An 18454-nucleotide genomic window follows, 5' to 3' on the forward strand; every position below is an offset into this window, starting at 1 on the left:
GAACATCCAGCAGGGGGTAGATCAGTAAAGGTGTGTGTGTAATTCAGGGAACATCCAGCAGGGGGTAGATCAGTAAAGGTGAGTGGGTAAACCAGGGCTGCATTGCAGATTGATAAATATCTCTGCGTTTTAACCCTTTACCTGGGAAAATTTGCACCAGTTTCTCCTTTGTTCTGTCCTGCCCTTGTTAACCTGATAACTATTGAAAGTGACGTGTTAACCTGTACCTATGGAATCCACTGCTCCTGTCGTATACTTTACCAATGATGTCCAGCTTTATATTGTCAATGCTGTAAGTGTAAGATGAATGGGATGAGTTAATGTCTCACGGTTCAGTCTGTAATATTGCAGCGAATGAAGTCAGTGAAAGACAATCCTTTGCTGTCAGTGCGTTTATCCCATTGTGTGAAATCACCAGATTCAACATTTCCAATCAGGAATGAAACACAGCTTGATATCAGCCGGGGAAACTCTGTTATCAAACACCCCGAGTGGACAGGATGGAGAAAGATCCCAACTGCAAGAAAGTCTGAAAACCTGTGTAAATATCTTCTAAATGCTGCCAGGCTCCAATGCATCCCGGAATGACTGTTGTGTCTGCAGCTCCCTGTTTAACCTGAAAGGTCAAGTGAGGTCCCAGAGGATCAGAATTAGTGCTATGAGTGTTGGCGCACAGAGAGAGAGAGAGTCCAGAGAAGCTGTCTCACGACATTGACAGTGGCCCTGACAGATCTGAGCTGGGAGCACACAGCTCGGTTTGAGTGGAGTTTGGGGAGGTGAGAAAATCAATGCAGAAATGAAGTTCAGGACTCACCTCTCCTCAAAGCTGGGAGCTGGGCAGAGATGTCACTCGGTGAAGACATGGCAGAGCCTGCAGGAGATGTGGGGATATCGTTGTGCAGCGTTGTTAGTCGGGTCTCTGTAACACAAGGCTTCAGAGAATGTTTGATATGAAATGGGAATTGTAAATCTAACCAATGTTCAATTGTATTGAAGTCCCTCAGACGGCCCCACACACAGTGGATTGAAAGTGAGTGAACTGCGTTGCATTTTATGTCAACATGGGAGGCATGTAATGTACCCTCACAGATTTCCTGAATAGAATAAAGTGTATTCTTTGGAAAGCTAATTGCACAGTTTCCAGACTTGTCTCTCTCAGTGTGTGTGTGTACAGGAGTGGATGTCTCTCTCAGTGTGTGTGTGTGTACAGGAGTGGATGTCTCTCTCAGTGTGTGTGTGTGTACAGGAGTGAATGTCTCTCTCAGTGTGTGTGTGTGTACAGGAGTGGATGTCTCTCTCAGTGTGTGTGTGTGTGTACAGGAGTGGATGTCTCTCTCAGTGTGTGTGTGTACAGGAGTGAATGTCTCTCTCAGTGTGTGTGTGTGTACAGGAGTGGATGTCTCTCTCAGTGTGTGTGTGTGTTTACAGGAGTGAATGTCTCTCTCAGTGTGTGTGTGTACAGGAGTGGATGTCTCTCTCAGTGTGTGTGTGTGTACAGGATTGAATGTCTCTCTCAGTGTGTGTGTGTGTACAGGAGTGGATGTCTCTCTCAGTGTGTGTGTGTTTACAGGAGTGAATGTCTCTCTCAGTGTGTGTGTGTGTACAGGAGTGGATGTCTCTCAGTGTGTGTGTGTGTACAGGAGTGGATGTCTCTCTCAGTGTGTCTCTGTGTGTGGGCGCCTGTGTACATCCCAGTGTGAGCAGATCCCTCGGGGATGAGCCTGGGCAGAAACCAGTGCAGCTGGATCCAGAGCAGCTTGGTGAAGACACATCGCAGCATTTTCCCTGTCCTGTTTCTCCACAGAGCTGCTCCACTTTAATTCTTTCCCCCCTCCCCAGCTCCTTGTGTTCAATGTTCTCTGTGTTTAAACTCCTGCCAGCCCTGATCTCAGATCCCTGTCCCTGACACATGAAACCTGTCACAGTCGCAGTGGCACCGATAGGGTTTGAACTAGAAAGATCTGCACTCACTCAGGGTGTCCAATGCACACACAGGCTGTCTGGTAAAGATGAAGAGTCATTGGAAATGGAGTAAACTCTACCTTGTTTAATGCAGTAGGGAGGAACTGTGGAAGGAATGATCCTTGGCTGCCGTGCTGAATTTCACATTGCAATCTCTCTGCCAGCTCCATTGTTCCCGAGCTGTGAGCCTGGTGTGGATTCTGGCCTAGGGGGAAAGAGAGAGATGGACAGGGAGATTGCCCTGGGTTAAACCATTTGCCTGGTGGATTACAGCACACCCACCCCACCCCCCCCAAGTCACAGAGAAAGTTTCCTGTTGGTCTGTGCCACCCCTGGGTAGGTGTGTCTCAGGTGTGCAGAGCTGAATGCGGGTTGGATAGGGCAGATTGGTGAGGTGTGGAGTGTTTGAGTGACAGACATGGGAGTATAAAAGGTCTGGAGCACCCATTGTTCAGGTCTCTGGGCCATGCGTCATTGGGATGAGTAACATTGCCTGTGTGAGGTGAGTATATACCTTTCTCTTTCTCTCTCTGTCTTTGTGTCTGTCTGGGTTGGTGGGTGGGTGGGTGGTTGGGTAGGTGTGTGTCTGTTTGTGTGGGTGGGTCAGTGTGTCTGTGTGGGTGGGTGGTTAGGTGTGTGGGTGAGTGTGTATCTGAACCAAGTCCCAGATCTGGCCTTTGAATCTCCCCACCCAGCACACAAACCCAGGCCCAGGGTCTCTCTCCCTGCCATGGGAGAGGAGATGGAAGGAGGAGTGAGAATCCACCAAGGGAAGTCGGAACCTATGGATTAGTGAGTATGAAACTCTTCAATTTCTCGCCTTACTCTCTCTCTCCACCCTTTGCTTCTGTCTCCTTCTCTTCCTCTCTCACTGTGTCTCTCTATCCCTCTCTCTGTGTCTCTCTATCCCTCTCTCTGTGTCTCTCTATACCTCTCTCTGTGTCTCTCTATACCTCTCTCTGTGTCTCTCTATACCTCTCTCTATGTGTTTCTCTATTCCTCTCTCTGTGTCTCTCTATCCTCTCTGTCTCTATAGGTCTCTCTGCCTCTCTCTCTCTCTGCTTCTTTCTCTCTATCCCCCTCTGCTCTCTCTCTGCCTCTATCCCTCTCTGCTCTCTCTCTGCCTCTTTGTCTCTGCCTCTCTCTCTCTCTCTCTCTCTGCATCTTTCTCTCTCTCTCTCTCTCTCTCTCTGCCTCTTTCTCTCTCTATCTTTCTCACTATCCCTCTCTGACTCTCTCTCTCTCTGCCTCTTTCCCTGTCTTTCTCTCTCTGCATCTTTCTCTCTCTCTCTCTGCATCTTTCTCTCTCTCTCTGCATCTTTCTCTCTCTATCTCTGCCTCTTTCTCTCTCTCTCTCTCTCTGCCTCTTTCTTTTTCTCTCTCTGCCTCTTTCTTTTTCTCTCTCTGCATCTTTCTCTCTCTCTCTCTGCATCTTTCTCTCTCTCTCTCTGCATCTTTCTCTCTCTATCTCTGCCTCTTTCTCTCTCTCTCTCTCTCTCTCTCTCTGCCTCTTTCTTTTTCTCTCTCTGCCTCTTTCTTTTTCTCTCTCTGCCTCTTTCTTTCTCTCTCTCTGCCTCTTTCTTTCTCTCTCTCTGTCTCTTTCTTTCTCTCTCTCTGCCTCTTTCTTTCTCTCTCTCTGCCTCTTTCTTTCTCTCTCTCTGCATCTTTCTCTCTCTATCTCTGCCTCTTTCTCTCTCTCTCTCTCTCTCTCTCTGCCTCTTTCTTTTTCTCTCTCTGCCTCTTTCTTTTTCTCTCTCTGCATCTTTCTCTCTCTCTCTCTGCATCGTTCTTTTTCTCTCTCTGCCTCTTTCTTTTTCTCTCTCTGCCTCTTTCTTTCTCTCTCTCTGCCTTTTTCTTTCTCTCTCTCTGCATCTTTCTCTCTCTATCTCTGCCTCTTTCTCTCTCTCTCTCTCTCTCTCTCTCTGCCTCTTTCTTTTTCTCTCTCTGCCTCTTTCTTTCTCTCTCTCTGCCTTTTTCTTTCTCTCTCTCTGCATCTTTCTCTCTCTATCTCTGCCTCTTTCTCTCTCTCTCTCTCTCTCTCTCTCTCTCTCTGCCTCTTTCTTTTTCTCTCTCTGCATCTTTCTCTCTCTCTCTGCATCTTTCTCTCTCTCTCTCTGCATCTTTCTCTCTCTATCTCTGCCTCTCTCTCTCTCTCTCTCTCTCTGCCTCTTTCTTTTTCTCTCTCTGCCTCTTTCTTTTTCTCTCTCTGCATCTTTCTCTCTCTCTCTGCATCTTTCTCTCTCTCTCTGCATCTTTCTCTCTCTATCTCTGCCTCTTTCTCTCTCTCTCTCTCTCTCTGCCTCTTTCTTTTTCTCTCTCTGCCTCTTTCTTTCTCTCTCTCTGCCTCTTTCTTTCTCTCTCTCTGCCTCTTTCTTTCTCTCTCTCTGTCTCTTTCTTTCTCTCTCTCTGCCTCTTTCTTTCTCTCTGTCTGCCTCTTTCTTTCTCTCTCTCTGTCTCTTTCTTTCTCTCTCTCTGTCTCTTTCTCTCTGTCTCCTCTGTCTCTTTCTTTCTCTCTCTCTGTCTCTTTCTTTCTCTCTCTCTGTCTCTTTCTCTCTGTCTCCTCTGTCTCTTTCTCTCTCTCTCTGCATCTTTCCCCCCCCCCCCCACACTTTTTTTTTTATCCCCCCCCCACACTCTTTTTTTTTTATCCCCCCCCCCACACTCTTCTTTTTTTTCTCCCCCCCCCACACTTTTTTTTTTATCCCCCCCCACACTCTTTTTTTTTTTATCCCCCCCCCCCCACACTCTTTTTTTTTATCCCCCCCCCCACACTTTTTTTTTTATCCCCCCCCCACACTCTTTTTTTTTTATCCCCCCCCCCCACACTCTTTTTTTTTATCCCCCCCCCCCACACTCTTTTTTTTTTATCCCCCCCCCCACACTCTTTTTTTTTATCCCCCCCCCCACACTCTTTTTTTTTATCCCCCCCCCCACACTCTTTTTTTTATCCCCCCCCCACACTTTTTTTTTTATCCCCCCCCACACTCTTTTTTTTTTATCCCCCCCCCCCACACTTTTTTTTTTATCCCCCCCCCACACTCTTTTTTTTTTATCCCCCCCCCCCCACACTCTTTTTTTTTATCCCCCCCCCCCACACTCTTTTTTTTTTATCCCCCCCCCCCACACTCTTTTTTTTTATCCCCCCCCCCACACTCTTTTTTTTATCCCCCCCCCACACTTTTTTTTTATCCCCCCCCCACACTCTTTTTTTTTTATCCCCCCCCCCACACTCTTCTTTTTTTTATCCCCCCCCCACACTTTTTTTTTATCCCCCCCCCACACTCTTTTTTTTTTATCCCCCCCCCCACACTCTTTTTTTTTTATCCCCCCCCCCCCACACTCTTTTTTTTTTATCCCCCCCCCCACACTCTTTTTTTTTTATCCCCCCCCCCACACTCTTTTTTTTTATCCCCCCCCCCACACTCTTTTTTTTATCCCCCCCCCACACTCTTTTTTTTTAATCCCCCCCCACACTCTTTTTTTTTAATCCCCCCCCACACTCTTTTTTTTTATTCCCCCCCCACACTCTTTTTTTTTTATTCCCCCCCCACGCGCTCTTTTTTTCTTTATTACCCCCCCACGCTCTTTTTTTTTATCCCCCCCACGCTCTTTTTTTAATCCCCCCCACACACTCTTTTTTTTTATCCCCCCCCACACTCTTTTTTTTTATCCCCCCCACACTCTTTTTTTTTTAATCCCCCCCCACACTCTTTTTTTTTTAATCCCCCCCCACACTCTTTTTTTTTATTCCCCCCCCACACTCTTTTTTTATTCCCCCCCCACGCGCTCTTTTTTTCTTTATTACCCCCCCACGCTCTTTTTTTTTATCCCCCCCACGCTCTTTTTTTAATCCCCCCCACACACTCTTTTTTTTTATCCCCCCCCACACTCTTTTTTTTTATCCCCCCCACACTCTTTTTTTTTTAATCCCCCCCCACACTCTTTTTTTTTATTCCCCCCCCACACTTTTTTTTTTTATTCCCCCCCACGCGCTTTTTTTTTCTTTATTACCCCCCCACGCTTTTTTTTTATCCCCCCCCACACTTTTTTTTTAATCCCCCCCACGCGCTTTTTTTTTCTTTATTACCCCCCCACGCTCTTTTTTTTTATCCCCCCCCCCACACTTTTTTTTTAATCCCCCCCACACTCTTTTTTTTTATCCCCCCCACACTTTTTTTTATCCCCCCCACACTCTTTTTTTTATCTCCCCCCCCCACACTCTTTTTTTAATCTTTTTTTTATCCCCCCCCCCACACTCTTTTTTTTATCCCCCCCCCACACTTTTTTTTTTATCCCCCCCCCACACTCTTTTTTTTTATCCCCCCCCCCCACACTTTTTTTTTTATCCCCCCCCCACACTCTTTTTTTTTATCCCCCCCCCCCACACTCTTTTTTTTTATCCCCCCCCCCCACACTCTTTTTTTTTTATCCCCCCCCCCCACACTCTTTTTTTTTATCCCCCCCCCCACACTCTTTTTTTTATCCCCCCCCCACACTTTTTTTTTTATCCCCCCCCCACACTCTTTTTTTTTTATCCCCCCCCCCACACTCTTCTTTTTTTTATCCCCCCCACACTCTTTTTTTTTTATCCCCCCCCACACACTCTTTTTTTTTTTAATCCCCCCCCACACTTTTTTTTTATCCCCCCCCCACACTCTTTTTTTTTTATCCCCCCCCACACTCTTTTTTTTTATCCCCCCCCACACTCTTTTTTTTTATCCCACTCTTTTTTTTTATCCCCCCCCACACTTTTTTTTTATCCCCCCCCCACACTTTTTTTTTCTTTATTCCCCCCACACGCTCTTTTTTCTTTATTCCCCCCACACGCTCTTTTTTCTTTATTCCCCCCACACGCTCTTTTTTCTTTATTCGCCCCCCCACGCTCTTTTTTTTTCTTTATTCCCCCCCCACGCTCTTTTTTTCTTTATTCCCCCCCCCCCCCACGCTCTTTTTTGCTCTCCCCCCCCCCCCCCCCGCGCTCTTTCCTTTCCCCCCTCCCCTGTAATTTCGCACTCTGGCCCCCACATCTTTTTTTTATCCCCCCCCCACACTTTTTTTTTTATCCCCCCCCACACTTTTTTTTTATCCCCCCCCCACACTCTTTTTTTTTTATCCCCCCCCACACTCTTTTTTTTTATCCCCCCCCACACTCTTTTTTTTTATCCCACTCTTTTTTTTTATCCCCCCCCACACTTTTTTTTTATCCCCCCCCCACACTTTTTTTTTCTTTATTCCCCCCACACGCTCTTTTTTCTTTATTCCCCCCACACGCTCTTTTTTCTTTATTCCCCCCACACGCTCTTTTTTCTTTATTCGCCCCCCCACGCTCTTTTTTTTTCTTTATTCCCCCCCCACGCTCTTTTTTTCTTTATTCCCCCCCCCCCCCACGCTCTTTTTTGCTCTCCCCCCCCCCCCCCCCCGCGCTCTTTCCTTTCCCCCCTCCCCTGTAATTTCGCACTCTGGCCCTCCACACCCGAAATTTCTGCCACCCCCCTCCTCCTTTTCCACCCCCCGGCTCTAATCATTGCCCTGACACTAAAGATCCTCAAGCCCATACTGACCCTGAAACTATTACACGGTCTGGAATTAATACTGACCCTGCAACTAATACATGGTCTGGAATTAATACTGACCCTGAAACTAATACATGGTCTGGAATTAATACTGACCCTGAAACTAATACACGGTCTGGAATTAATACTGACCCTGAAACTAATACATGGTCTGGAATTAATACTGACCCTGCAACTAATACACGGTCTGGAATTAATACTGACCCTGAAACTAATACACGGTCTGGAATTAATACTGACCCTGAAACTAATACACGGTCTGGAATTAATACTGACCCTGAAACTAATACATGGTCTGGAATTAATACTGACCCTGAAACTAATACATGGTCTGGAATTAATAATGACCCTGAAACTAATACACGGTCTGGAATTAATACCGACCCTGAAACTAATACACGGTCTGGAATTAATACTGACCCTGAAACTAATACATGGTCTGGAATTAATACTGACCCTGAAACTAATACATGGTCTGGAATTAATACTGACCCTGAAACTAATAGATGGTCTGGAATTAATACTGACCCTGAAACTAATACACGGCCAGAAACCAATGCAGACCCGACACTAATACTGGACCCGGAATTAATAGAGACTATGAAAAAAATGCAGACCCGGAATAAATAATCTAGTTCCGGAATCGAAATCAGGCATTGAAACTAATGGAGCCCCTGAGACTAGGATTCACCATGAAACTCATTTTGGCCCTGATCATTAGACGGCGCCTGAAACTATTACTGAGCCAAAAAATGAATATGGTCCCTGAAATTACAATTACACCAGGGGAAATACAGACCTCGAAATTTATTCAATCACTGAAACTAACAGAATCCCTCAAATCCAACATTAAACACTGAAACCCACACGGGCCGTGAAATAAATACTCATAGAGGCCATTAAAGTAATACAGACACGACGGGCATGATGCCTCTCCCGCCGATGTCTGATTTGTTGGGTGTGTGCCAACAGAGGCCATCGGAGGCCTGAGGCCTAACAGAAGCCGGGGGCCCTTATGTCTTGGTTAAGTTTGTGCTGAACAGTTTCTGAGGATGATCTTCCTTGGGCGGTAATAAATCAAAAGCAGAAACAAATCCACCCAGCAACAACTGAATCCCCTCAAACTGATCAAAACCATCAAACAAAGACAGGCCCCCGATCTAATAGGAGACCCTGAAAATAATGCAGAATTGATACCGTTAAAGGATAATGATCCAGGCCGTGAATCGAATGCAGACCCTGTGAGTGTTTCAGGCCCTGAAACTATCACTGAGTAAGAGTGAGCAGAGATAAGAGCGGCAGGACGAGGTGGAGGGATTGAACTCGATGGGATTAGATTGGGCTCTCCGCAGCACCGTGTCTCAACCTGGATCCCCCTGAGTAAAACCCCCATTCCCCAACCACCCCCCACCCCCCGCCACCGACACTGAACCCAATCGTCGGTGTGAAAATTCCACACGTCCTTTCTCCGGGTATAAGAATGAGTGACAAAGACACGGATACATTTTTATTATTTTTCTCTCCGGTTACAGCTCTTGTCCGAGGATTCCTCGCGGCAAATCGATTCTCTCTCTGCATCGTCCGAGCTGCAGCTGCCAAATCCATTCTCCTTGGGGCGGAGAGGGAGAGAGAGAGAAATGGAAATTGATTAAAATAAAGCACAGAATTTTAAAACACAAGACACAGCAAGATCCCAGGGGCTCTTCTCACTCCCTCACAGCCACAATCTCAATCAAAAGGGGGAGGTGGGCATGTGGGGCCTTTACTCTGAGGCTGGGGCTGTGAATAAACACTGGAGACCACCCCAGTGCCTCCCCTGTCCCCCCAACTCCCAGAGGCTGCGTCTCTCCCTCAGTGTTTAACCTGCTAGCTCCAGCTGTTTCACTGCCTCATTGTAAAAACCACACAAACACTGATCATTCCCCTCTCACCGTCCCTCTCCCATTCACTGTCCTCACCCCCTCTACCTGCTCACTCCAGGGCTGCTGCTGTTTGCACACTAAATATTCACATTGCACGTTCCGATTCAAACACTGTCACCTCTCTCCCTCTGTCTCTCTCTCCCCCTCCCTCTATACCTATCTAGCCTCCTCTCTCTATCTCTGCTCATCTTTCCCTCTCTAATCTGTCGCTATCTCTCTTCCTTTTCTTTACCTCAGGATCAATCTTGACTGAAATGCGTCTCTGAAAAGCTTCTGTCTGACTATTTGAAATAATGATGCACTGTGGCCATGTTTTATATTTATCCATGATTTACTGAGAGAAATGAGGGGGGAGGGGGGCGGGAAATGGGAGCAATCCTCAATCAGCCCGTCACTGAACTGAATTCAGGGGGAGGGCAGCCACAGGGTTGCAGTGCAGGACAGGCTGCAGGTTGGACACGCACAGCAAGATCCCACAAGCAAGGTGATGTTAGCCAGGTATCCTTCCCCCACCCCCTATTCCTAGAAAAAGCTAATCTTCCTCTTTAAAACTGGGCCCGGGGTTGGGAACTAATTGATTTACAAAATATATGAAAACTTCAGAGAAATCAGTGATGGGGATTCAACACAGGAAATAGAACAATAAATAAGCAACATAAAAATAACAGGCCTTTACGCAGCCTCACATTTAGAAATTCAATTCCAGGACCTCCGAAAGTCAACACATCAATGTTTACAATTGCAGCGCACAGCAGGATCCCACAAACAGCCCCACGAGGGACGTGGACTGGACAAACCTCAGATGCTGTCTGTCTGTCTCTCTCCCTCATAACCGTCCCCTCCCACCATTTGTTAACCTCCCCACTCAATAGTTCCCTCAATCTTTCCTCTTTCCCTTCTCTCTCTCTCCCTCCCTCCCTCTCTCTCTCTCTCTCTCTCTCTCTCTGTTTCTCCCATGGCAGAATATAGAGGCAGAGAGAGAGAGAAAACCACAGCCAGGGCCTCAATAAACTCAATTCAAAATGATTAAAATAAAGCAAACATTACTGAAACAAAAAAGACACAGCAAGATCCCAGGGCTCTTCTCACTCACTTACATCCACAATCTCGGAGGGGCGGTGGAGTGGGGGTAGAGGCATCATTTAGTAAACACACCCCCTGTTAGTAAACACAGACAATGGGAACAGATTTGAAATGAGATGACGGTGTAAATGCCTCGTGACCAGCCCTCTCCCTCTGTGTTTAACCTGACAGCTCCAGCTGTTTTACTGCCTGATTGTACATAACACACAAACACTGATCATCCCCACCTCACCGTCCCTCTCCCATTCACTGGCCTCACCCCCTCTACCTGCTCACTCCAGGGCTGCTGCTGTTTGCACACTAAATATTCACATTGCACTTTCCGATTCAAACACTGTCACCTCTCCCTCTGTCTCTCTCTCCCCCTCCCTCTGTACCTATCCAGCCCACCCCATCCCCGCTCATCTTTCCCTCTCTCTCTCTCTCTCCCGCTTGATAATCTGTCCCTATCTCTGTTCTTTCCCCCTTCCTCAGGATTGAACTTGATTCGAAAAGTCTCTGTCTGACCATTTGAAATAATGATGCGCTGTGGCCATGTTTTACATTTATCGATGATTTACGGAGAGAAATGGGGGCGGGGGGCGGTGGGAAATGGGAACAATCCTCAATCAGGCCGTCAGTAAACTGAACTCGGGGAGGGTAACCATGGTTGCGGTGCAGGACAGGCTGCAGGCCAGACAAGCACAGAAAGATCCCAAAAGCCAGGTGATGTTAGCCAGGTATCCTTCCTTCCCTCACCCCCAGAAAAGTCTAATCTACCTCTTTTAAACTGGGGTCGGCTGGGTGGAACTGATTGTATTGCAACTTTTTGAAGGCTTGAGAGAAATCGCTGGAATTAAACCCCCCCACTCCCCACCCCTGTCCCATTCCTCATCTGGCCTTCAACACAGGGAATTATAACAATAAATAAACAATATCAAACTAACAAGCACAGCCTCACATTTAGACATTCAATTCAAGGAGCTCAAACATTCGAAAATCAATGTTTACAATTGCAGTGCACAGCAGGATCCCACAAACAGCCCCACAAGGGATATGACCATAAGACCTAGGAGCAGAAATGAGGCCATTTGGCCCATCGAGTCTGCTCCGCCATTCAATCGTGGCTGATAAGTTTCTCAACCCCATTCTCCCGCCTTCTCCCCGTAATCTTTGATCCCCTTATCAATCAAGAACCTATCTATCTCGGTCTTAAATACACTCAATGACCTGGCCTCGACAGCCTTCTGTGGCAATGAATTCCATAGATTCACCACTCTCTAGCTAAACAAGTTTCTCCTCATCTCTGTTCTAAAAGGTCTTCACCTTTACTCTGAGGCTGTGTCCTCGGGTCCTGGTCTCTCCTGCTAATGGAAACATCTTCCCCACGTCCACTCTATCCAGGCATTTCAGTATTCTGTGAGTTTCAATCAGATCCCCCCTCATCCTTCTAAACACCATCGAGTATAGACCCAGAGTCCTCAAACGTTCCTCATATGTTAAGCCTTTCATTCCTGGGATCGTTCTCGTGAGCCTCCTCTGGACCCTCTCCAGGGCCAGCACATCCTTCCTGAGTTACGGGGCCCAAAATTGCTCCCAATATTCTAAATGCGGTCTGACCACAGCCTTATAAAGCCTCAGCAGCACATCCCTGCTTTTATATTCTAGTCCTCTCGAAATAAATGCCAACATTGCATTTGCCTTTCTAACTACCGACTCAACCTGCAAGTTAACCTTAAGAGAATCCTGGACTAGGGCTCCCAAGTCCCTTTGCGCTCCAGATTTCTGAATTCTCTCCCCATTTAGAAAATAGTCTATGCCTCTATTCTTCCTACCAAAGTGCATGACCTCACACTTCCCCACGTCCAACCAGGCTGCAGGTTGGACACGCACAGCAAGATCCCACAAGCAAGGTGATGTTAGCCAGGTATCCTTCCCCCACCCCCTATTCCTAGAAAAAGCTAATCTTCCTCTTTAAAACTGGGCCCGGGGTTGGGAACTAATTGCTTTACAAAATATATGAAAACTTTCAGAGAAATCAGTGATGGGGATTCAACACAGGAAATAGAACAATAAATAAGCAACATAAAAATAACAGGCCTTTACGCAGCCTCACATTTAGAAATTCAATTCCAGGCCCTCCGAAAGTAAACGCATCAATGTTTACAATTGCAGCGCACAGCAGGATCCCAAAAACAGCCCCACGAGGGACATGGACTGGACAAACCCCAGATGCTGTCTGTCTCTCTCCCTCATAACCGTCCCCTCCCACCATCTGTTAACCTCCCCACTCAATAGTTGCCTCAATCTTTCCTCTTTCCCACCTCTCTCTCTCTCTCTCTCTCTCTCTCTCCCTCTCTCCCTCTGTCTCTCTCTCTCTCTCTCTGTTTCTCCCATGCCAGAATATGGAGAGGCAGAGAGAGAGAAATCCACAGTCAGGCCCTCAATAAACTCAATTCAAAATGGTTCCCGCACATTTCATTCAAGCCTCAATTCATCGCAGTGTCTAAAACAGCAGCATTATTCGGGGAAACAGCCTCACTTGAACAAGTTTCACTTCAGGCCCTCCCGCCTGCTTCACCAGTCGGGAAATTAATTTTCAAAGTGTGCTCCCTGCTGGTCATTTGGGAAAACCTGTTTGGCATTTGCGTACGGAAAGATCCCACACACTGCAGTGTGCTCACAGTCACATCAGATTGGTTTAGACTGAGAGTTGATGGAAAGGCAAAGGCAGAGAAATATCTTGAAACAAACTGGCACAGATTGGCCCCTCAGTGACACATTTTCTTTTCACTAATCCAAACTTCTGGGAGGCTGGGAGTGAGGGTCTTTTCTCCAGAGGCTGGGAGCTGGGCAGTCACTGCACGCCGGAGGCCCCCAGATCCTCGTCTCTCCCCTCCCTGTCCCTCTCTCTCCCTGTTTCCCTCCCTCTCCCCTTTCTCTCTCCCTCCCTCTTGGTGAATTAGACCCGGGTACAAGTTCCGGCCTTTTTAATTCCACGCCCCTGTGAGTGCTGGATAGAAAGGGCACTCTGGAAAGCTCCTGTCTCACCATCGACAAAAATCCACACCACACTGGCCATCTTTTACATTTATAGTTCCACAATCACATCCCCCAGTCAATCAAATAGTTATTAGAGTTGCAACTAAGGCAATTCTGCACAGCAGGATCCCACGAGCGGTCCCACAATGGAGGGGGACACCCCCAGACCCTGTGTCTCCTTCCCCTGCCTCTGAGCCCCCAACACCCCCACCCCCTCTCTGTCAAAGTCTCCCTCATTCTGTTCCTCTTTCTCTCTCTCTGCCCCCATCACTCCTCCCTCTGCACCCACCTCTCTCTCTGCCCCCATCACTCCGCCCTCTGCACCCACCTCTCTCTCTGCCCACATGTGTACACAGCAAGATCCCACTCCCCACCTGCTCATGACCAGTTAAAAATGTATTGGCTGAGGATAGCGGGTCAGTGAGTGAGGAATGGGCCTCACCCCCTCTCTCTCCTCCCCCCAACATCCTCCCCCACCCCCAATTAAAGTAACGACAAATCACATTGGTGTTTTTATACATTTTATTGAAAGATGAATTATGGACAGAATTGGCTGGAGAGAGAGAGAGGGAGAGAGGGAACAAGCTGGAGAGACAGAGACTGGAGGCTGCTCTCTCCCCACCCTCACCACCAGCCCGCACCCTCAGATCTACATTAACCTCAATTGAAATGGCTGCTGCCCCTTCCATTTAACCCAGGAAAGCCCGTGGCCCGGCCTGTCTAACACACACCGACATGACTCTGGGGGTGAGAAGAAGCCTTCGCACAGGCTCCGGGTTCTCATTTCAGGCCCTCTCCCCCTCCCTCTCTCTCTCCCTCTCCCTCTTCTCTCTCTCTGACTGCTTCACACTCCATGAACCCATTTCTATCAAGTGTGGTCACTGATGCAGTCCAGGAAAGGCTGGCGGCCTCTGTGTTTTATTTTTTTACACAGCAAGATCCCATGACTTTCCCTATCTCCACACCTGCTGTGAAAGCCTCTCTCTCCCCGATTTCCCCGTGGGAATTCCCCAGTCTGGGGGCCATCCCCTCAGTTCCCTCCCTCCCCAGCACCACAACCCCCTGAAAGGGCTGAAACTCAAACGGGGGAGCAGCTGGATTCTCTCAGGAGACATTTTCAAATCACTGCCTCGGGATTTCAGTTGGGGTCAAATCCCACTTTCTGGAAGGCCCTGACTGGGAGCTGGGCAGTGACTGCACACGAGGAGCCCTCTCTCTCTCCCCCCGGACCCTGTGTCTTCTCACCTACCCACACCAACTCCTCTCTGTTTTGTTATCTCTCCCCCTCTTTCCCCTGACCTCTCCTTTCTCTCTCTCTCATGTGGGGAAAGGCCACAGGCCCCTGTGGGCACAGCAAGATCAGGAGGATGGAGAGAGAGAGAGAGAAATCCACACACAGAAGCTGCGTAAACTGAATTAAAATGGTTCCCCCTGTCCACCCATCAGTCTCCAGAAGGTGCTAAACTCCCTGTCTTATTTTGGAATTATAACAAGCTTCTAAACAGCCTCAGGTTTCAGATTTTTAATCTCCTCTTTGTCACACACCAAAGGGTTAATGTGTTTGTGACTAATCGCAAGGCCGGGATATTTTAACCCCAGGGTTTCAAAATCCAGCACCCCATCATCTAACAGAAACCGCTTCATCGATGCACCAAAAACCAGGGTCCCTCCGAGATTAAAATTAAACCTCGGGGTCGTAAAGAGACACAACTCACGTGGGTGGGTGGGGGGCTGTGGAACAGGCCTGAGTCCATCCATCCAAGCTGGGGAAAAGCTCCTGCCCATGGATTCATAATCACATTGCAGTCTTCAAACTCCAAATTCCTGGGGAAAAGAGAGAGGGAAAAGAATTGACTAAAACACAAAGCAAGAACGTTTCTAAACAAAATAGCACAGCAAGAGCCCAGGATTCCACCCCCACCCCCACCCCCTCTTTCACAGTTACACAACCTCTTAGCAACATCCAAATACAAAAATATCCAAGTTATAAATCAGAGGCTAAAACAGATTGAGAGACCTTTCCCATCCCCTGTGTTTCTCTCTGTATCTCTCTTCTTATCTCACTCACATCTCTGTCCCCCTCTCTCATTCACTCTCTCACTCTGTGTCTCAGAGATGGAAATTAAACCTCGATTGGGGTAAGAAACAGGCAAAACTCACATGGGTGAAGTCTGTGGACCAGGCCTCAGTCTATCCCCCTCCCTCCGCACCCTCCTCTCTCTCTGCCTCCATCATCCCTCCCTCCTTTCCCTCCTCCTTTCCCTCAATCTTTTATTTTGAAAGTGTGGTCACTCTTGTGGGGGGCAAGGAACAGGGCGGGGGGGGTGGATACCATGTGTACACAGCAAGATCCCACTCCCCACCTGCTCATGACCAGTTAAAAATGTATTGGCTGAGGATTGCGGGACAGTGAGTGGGGAATGGGCCTCACCCCCTCTCTCACCCCCCCACCCCCCCAAACACCCTCCCCCACCCCCAATTAAAGTAACGACAAATCACATTGGTTTTCTTATACATTTTACTGAAAGATGAATTATGGACAGAATTGGCTGGAGGGAGAGAGGGAGAGACGGAACAAGAGGGAGAGACAGAGACTGGGGGCTGCTCTCTCCCCACCCTCACCACCAGCCCGCACCCTTAGATTTACATTAAACTCAATTGAAATGGCTGCTGCCCCTTCCATTTAACCCAGGAAAGCCCGTGGCCCGGCCTGTCTAACACACACCGACATGACTCTGGGGGTGAGAAGAAGCCTTCGCACAGGCTCCGGGTTCTCATTTCAGGCCCCCTCCCTCTCCCTCTCCCTCTCCCTCTCTCTGACTGCTTCACACTCCATGAACCCATTTCTATCAAGTGTGGTCACTGATGCAGTCCAGGAAAGGCTGGCGGCCTCTGTGTTTTATTTTTTTACACAGCAAGATCCCATGACTTTCCCTATCTCCACACCTGCTGTGAAAGACTCTCTCTCCCCGCCTTCCCCGTGGGAATTCCCCAATCTAGGGGCCATCCCCTCAGTTACCTCCCTCCCTCCCCACCACAACCCCCTGAAAGGGCTGAAACTCAAACGGGGGAGCTGCTGGATTCTCTCAGGAGACATTTTCAAATCACTGCCTCGGGATTTCAGTTGGGGTCAAATCCCACTTTCTGGAAGGCCCTGACTGGGAGCTGGGCAGTGACTGCACACGAGGAGCCCTCTCTCTCTCCCCCCGGACCCTGTGTCGTCTCACCTACCCACACCAACTCCTCTCTGTTTTGTTATCTCTCCCCCTCTTTCCCCTGACTTCTCCTTTCTCTCTCTCTCATGTGGGGAAAGGCCACAGGCCCCTGTGGGCACAGCAAGATCAGGAGGATGGAGAGAGAGAGAGAGAAATTCACACACAGAAGCTGCGTGAACTGGATTAAAATGGTTCCCCCTGTCCACCCATCAGTCTCCAGAAGGTGCTAAACTCCCTGTCTTATTTTGGAATTATAACAAGCTTCTAAACAGCCTCAGGTTTCAGATTTTTAATCTCCTCTTTGTCACACTCCAAAGGGTTAATGTGTTTGTGACTAATCGCAAGGCCAGGATATTTTAACCCCAGGGTTTCAAAATCCAGCACCCCATCATCTGACAGAAACCGCTTCATCGATGAACCAAAAACCAGGGTCCCTCCGAGATTAAAATTAAACCTCGGGGTCGTAAAGATACAGAACTCACGTGGGTGGGTGGGGGGATGTGGAACAGGCCTGAGTCCATCCATCCAAGCTGGGGAAAAGCTCCTGCCCATGGATTCATAGTCACATTGCAGTCTTCAAACTCCAAATTCCTGGGGAAAAGAGAGAGAGAAAAGAATTGACTAAAACACAAAGTAAGATCATTTCTAAACAAAATAGCACAGCAAGAGCCCAGGATTCCACCCCCACCCCCACCCCCTCTTTCACCGTTACACAATCTCTTAGCAACATCCAAATACAAAAATATCCCAGTTATAAACCAGAGGCTAAAACAGATTAAGAGACCTTTCCCATCCCCTGTGTTTCTCTCTGTATCTCTCTTCCTATCTCACTCACATCTCTGTCCCCCTCACTCATTCACTCTCTCACTCTGTGTCTCAGAAATGGAAACTAAACCTCGATTGGGGTCCTCAATCTTTTATTTTGAAAGTGTGGTCACTCTTGTGGGGGGCAAAGAACGGGGCGGGGGGGGGGTGGAGACCATGTGACACAGCAAGATCCCACTCCCCACCTGCTCATGACCAGTTAAAAATGTATTGGCTGAGGATTGCGGAACAGTGAGTGGGGAATGTGCCTCACCCCCTCTCTCTCTCCACCCCAACACCCTCCCCCACCCCCAATTAAAGTGACGACAAATCACATTGAGAGGGAACAAGCTGGAGAGGCAGAGACTGGGGGCTGCTCTCTCCCCACCCTCACCACACCACACTGGCCATGTTTTACATTTATAGTTCCCCCTGTCCACCCATCAGTCTCCAGAAGGTGCTAAACTCCCTGTCTTATTTTGGAATTCTCACAAGCTTTTAAACAGCCTCAGGTTTCAGATTATTAATCTCCTCTTTGCCACACAGCAAAGGGTTAATGTGTTTGTGAATAATCGCAAGGCCGGGATATTTTAACCCCAGGGTTTCAAAATCTAGCACCCCATTATCTAACAGAAACCGCTTCATCGATGAACCAAAAACCAGGGTCCCTCAGAGATTAAAATTAAACCTAGGAGTCATAAAGAGACACAACTCACGTGGGTGGGTGGGGGGTGTGGAACAGGCCTGAGTCCATCCATCCAAGCTGGGGAAAAGCTCCTGCCCATGGATTCATAGTCACATTGCAGTCTTCAAACTCCAAATTCCTGGGGAAAAGAGAGAGGGAAAAGAATTGACTAAAACACAAAGCAAGATC

The 18454-nt window shown here is 48.0% G+C and overlaps 1 protein-coding gene across 3 annotated transcripts in view; it reads right to left on the bottom strand.

Annotated features, from left to right (window-relative positions):
• Positions 1 to 18454, bottom strand: part of LOC144674049 (uncharacterized) — an 80766-nt gene that overhangs the window by 56403 nt on the left and 5909 nt on the right. Inside the window, exons 6-9 of one of the 3 annotated variants that reach the window (XM_078535586.1) lie at positions 18297 to 18404; positions 17259 to 17367; positions 15277 to 15385; positions 9030 to 9144 (exon numbers count right to left, since the gene is read on the bottom strand). In XM_078535586.1, the coding sequence (XP_078391712.1) occupies positions 15371 to 15385; positions 17259 to 17367; positions 18297 to 18404 (232 nt within the window). In that variant the 3' untranslated portion in view covers positions 9030 to 9144; positions 15277 to 15370. Of the gene's footprint in view, positions 1 to 9029; positions 9145 to 15276; positions 15386 to 17258; positions 17368 to 18296; positions 18405 to 18454 lie in introns of those variants that run through there. The other 2 variants (XM_078535587.1, XM_078535588.1) reach the window with 2 other exon arrangements.

Source organism: Cetorhinus maximus, unplaced genomic scaffold (assembly GCF_964194155.1).
Source record: "Cetorhinus maximus unplaced genomic scaffold, sCetMax3.hap1.1 HAP1_SCAFFOLD_541, whole genome shotgun sequence".
Taxonomy (NCBI): domain Eukaryota; kingdom Metazoa; phylum Chordata; class Chondrichthyes; order Lamniformes; family Cetorhinidae; genus Cetorhinus; species Cetorhinus maximus.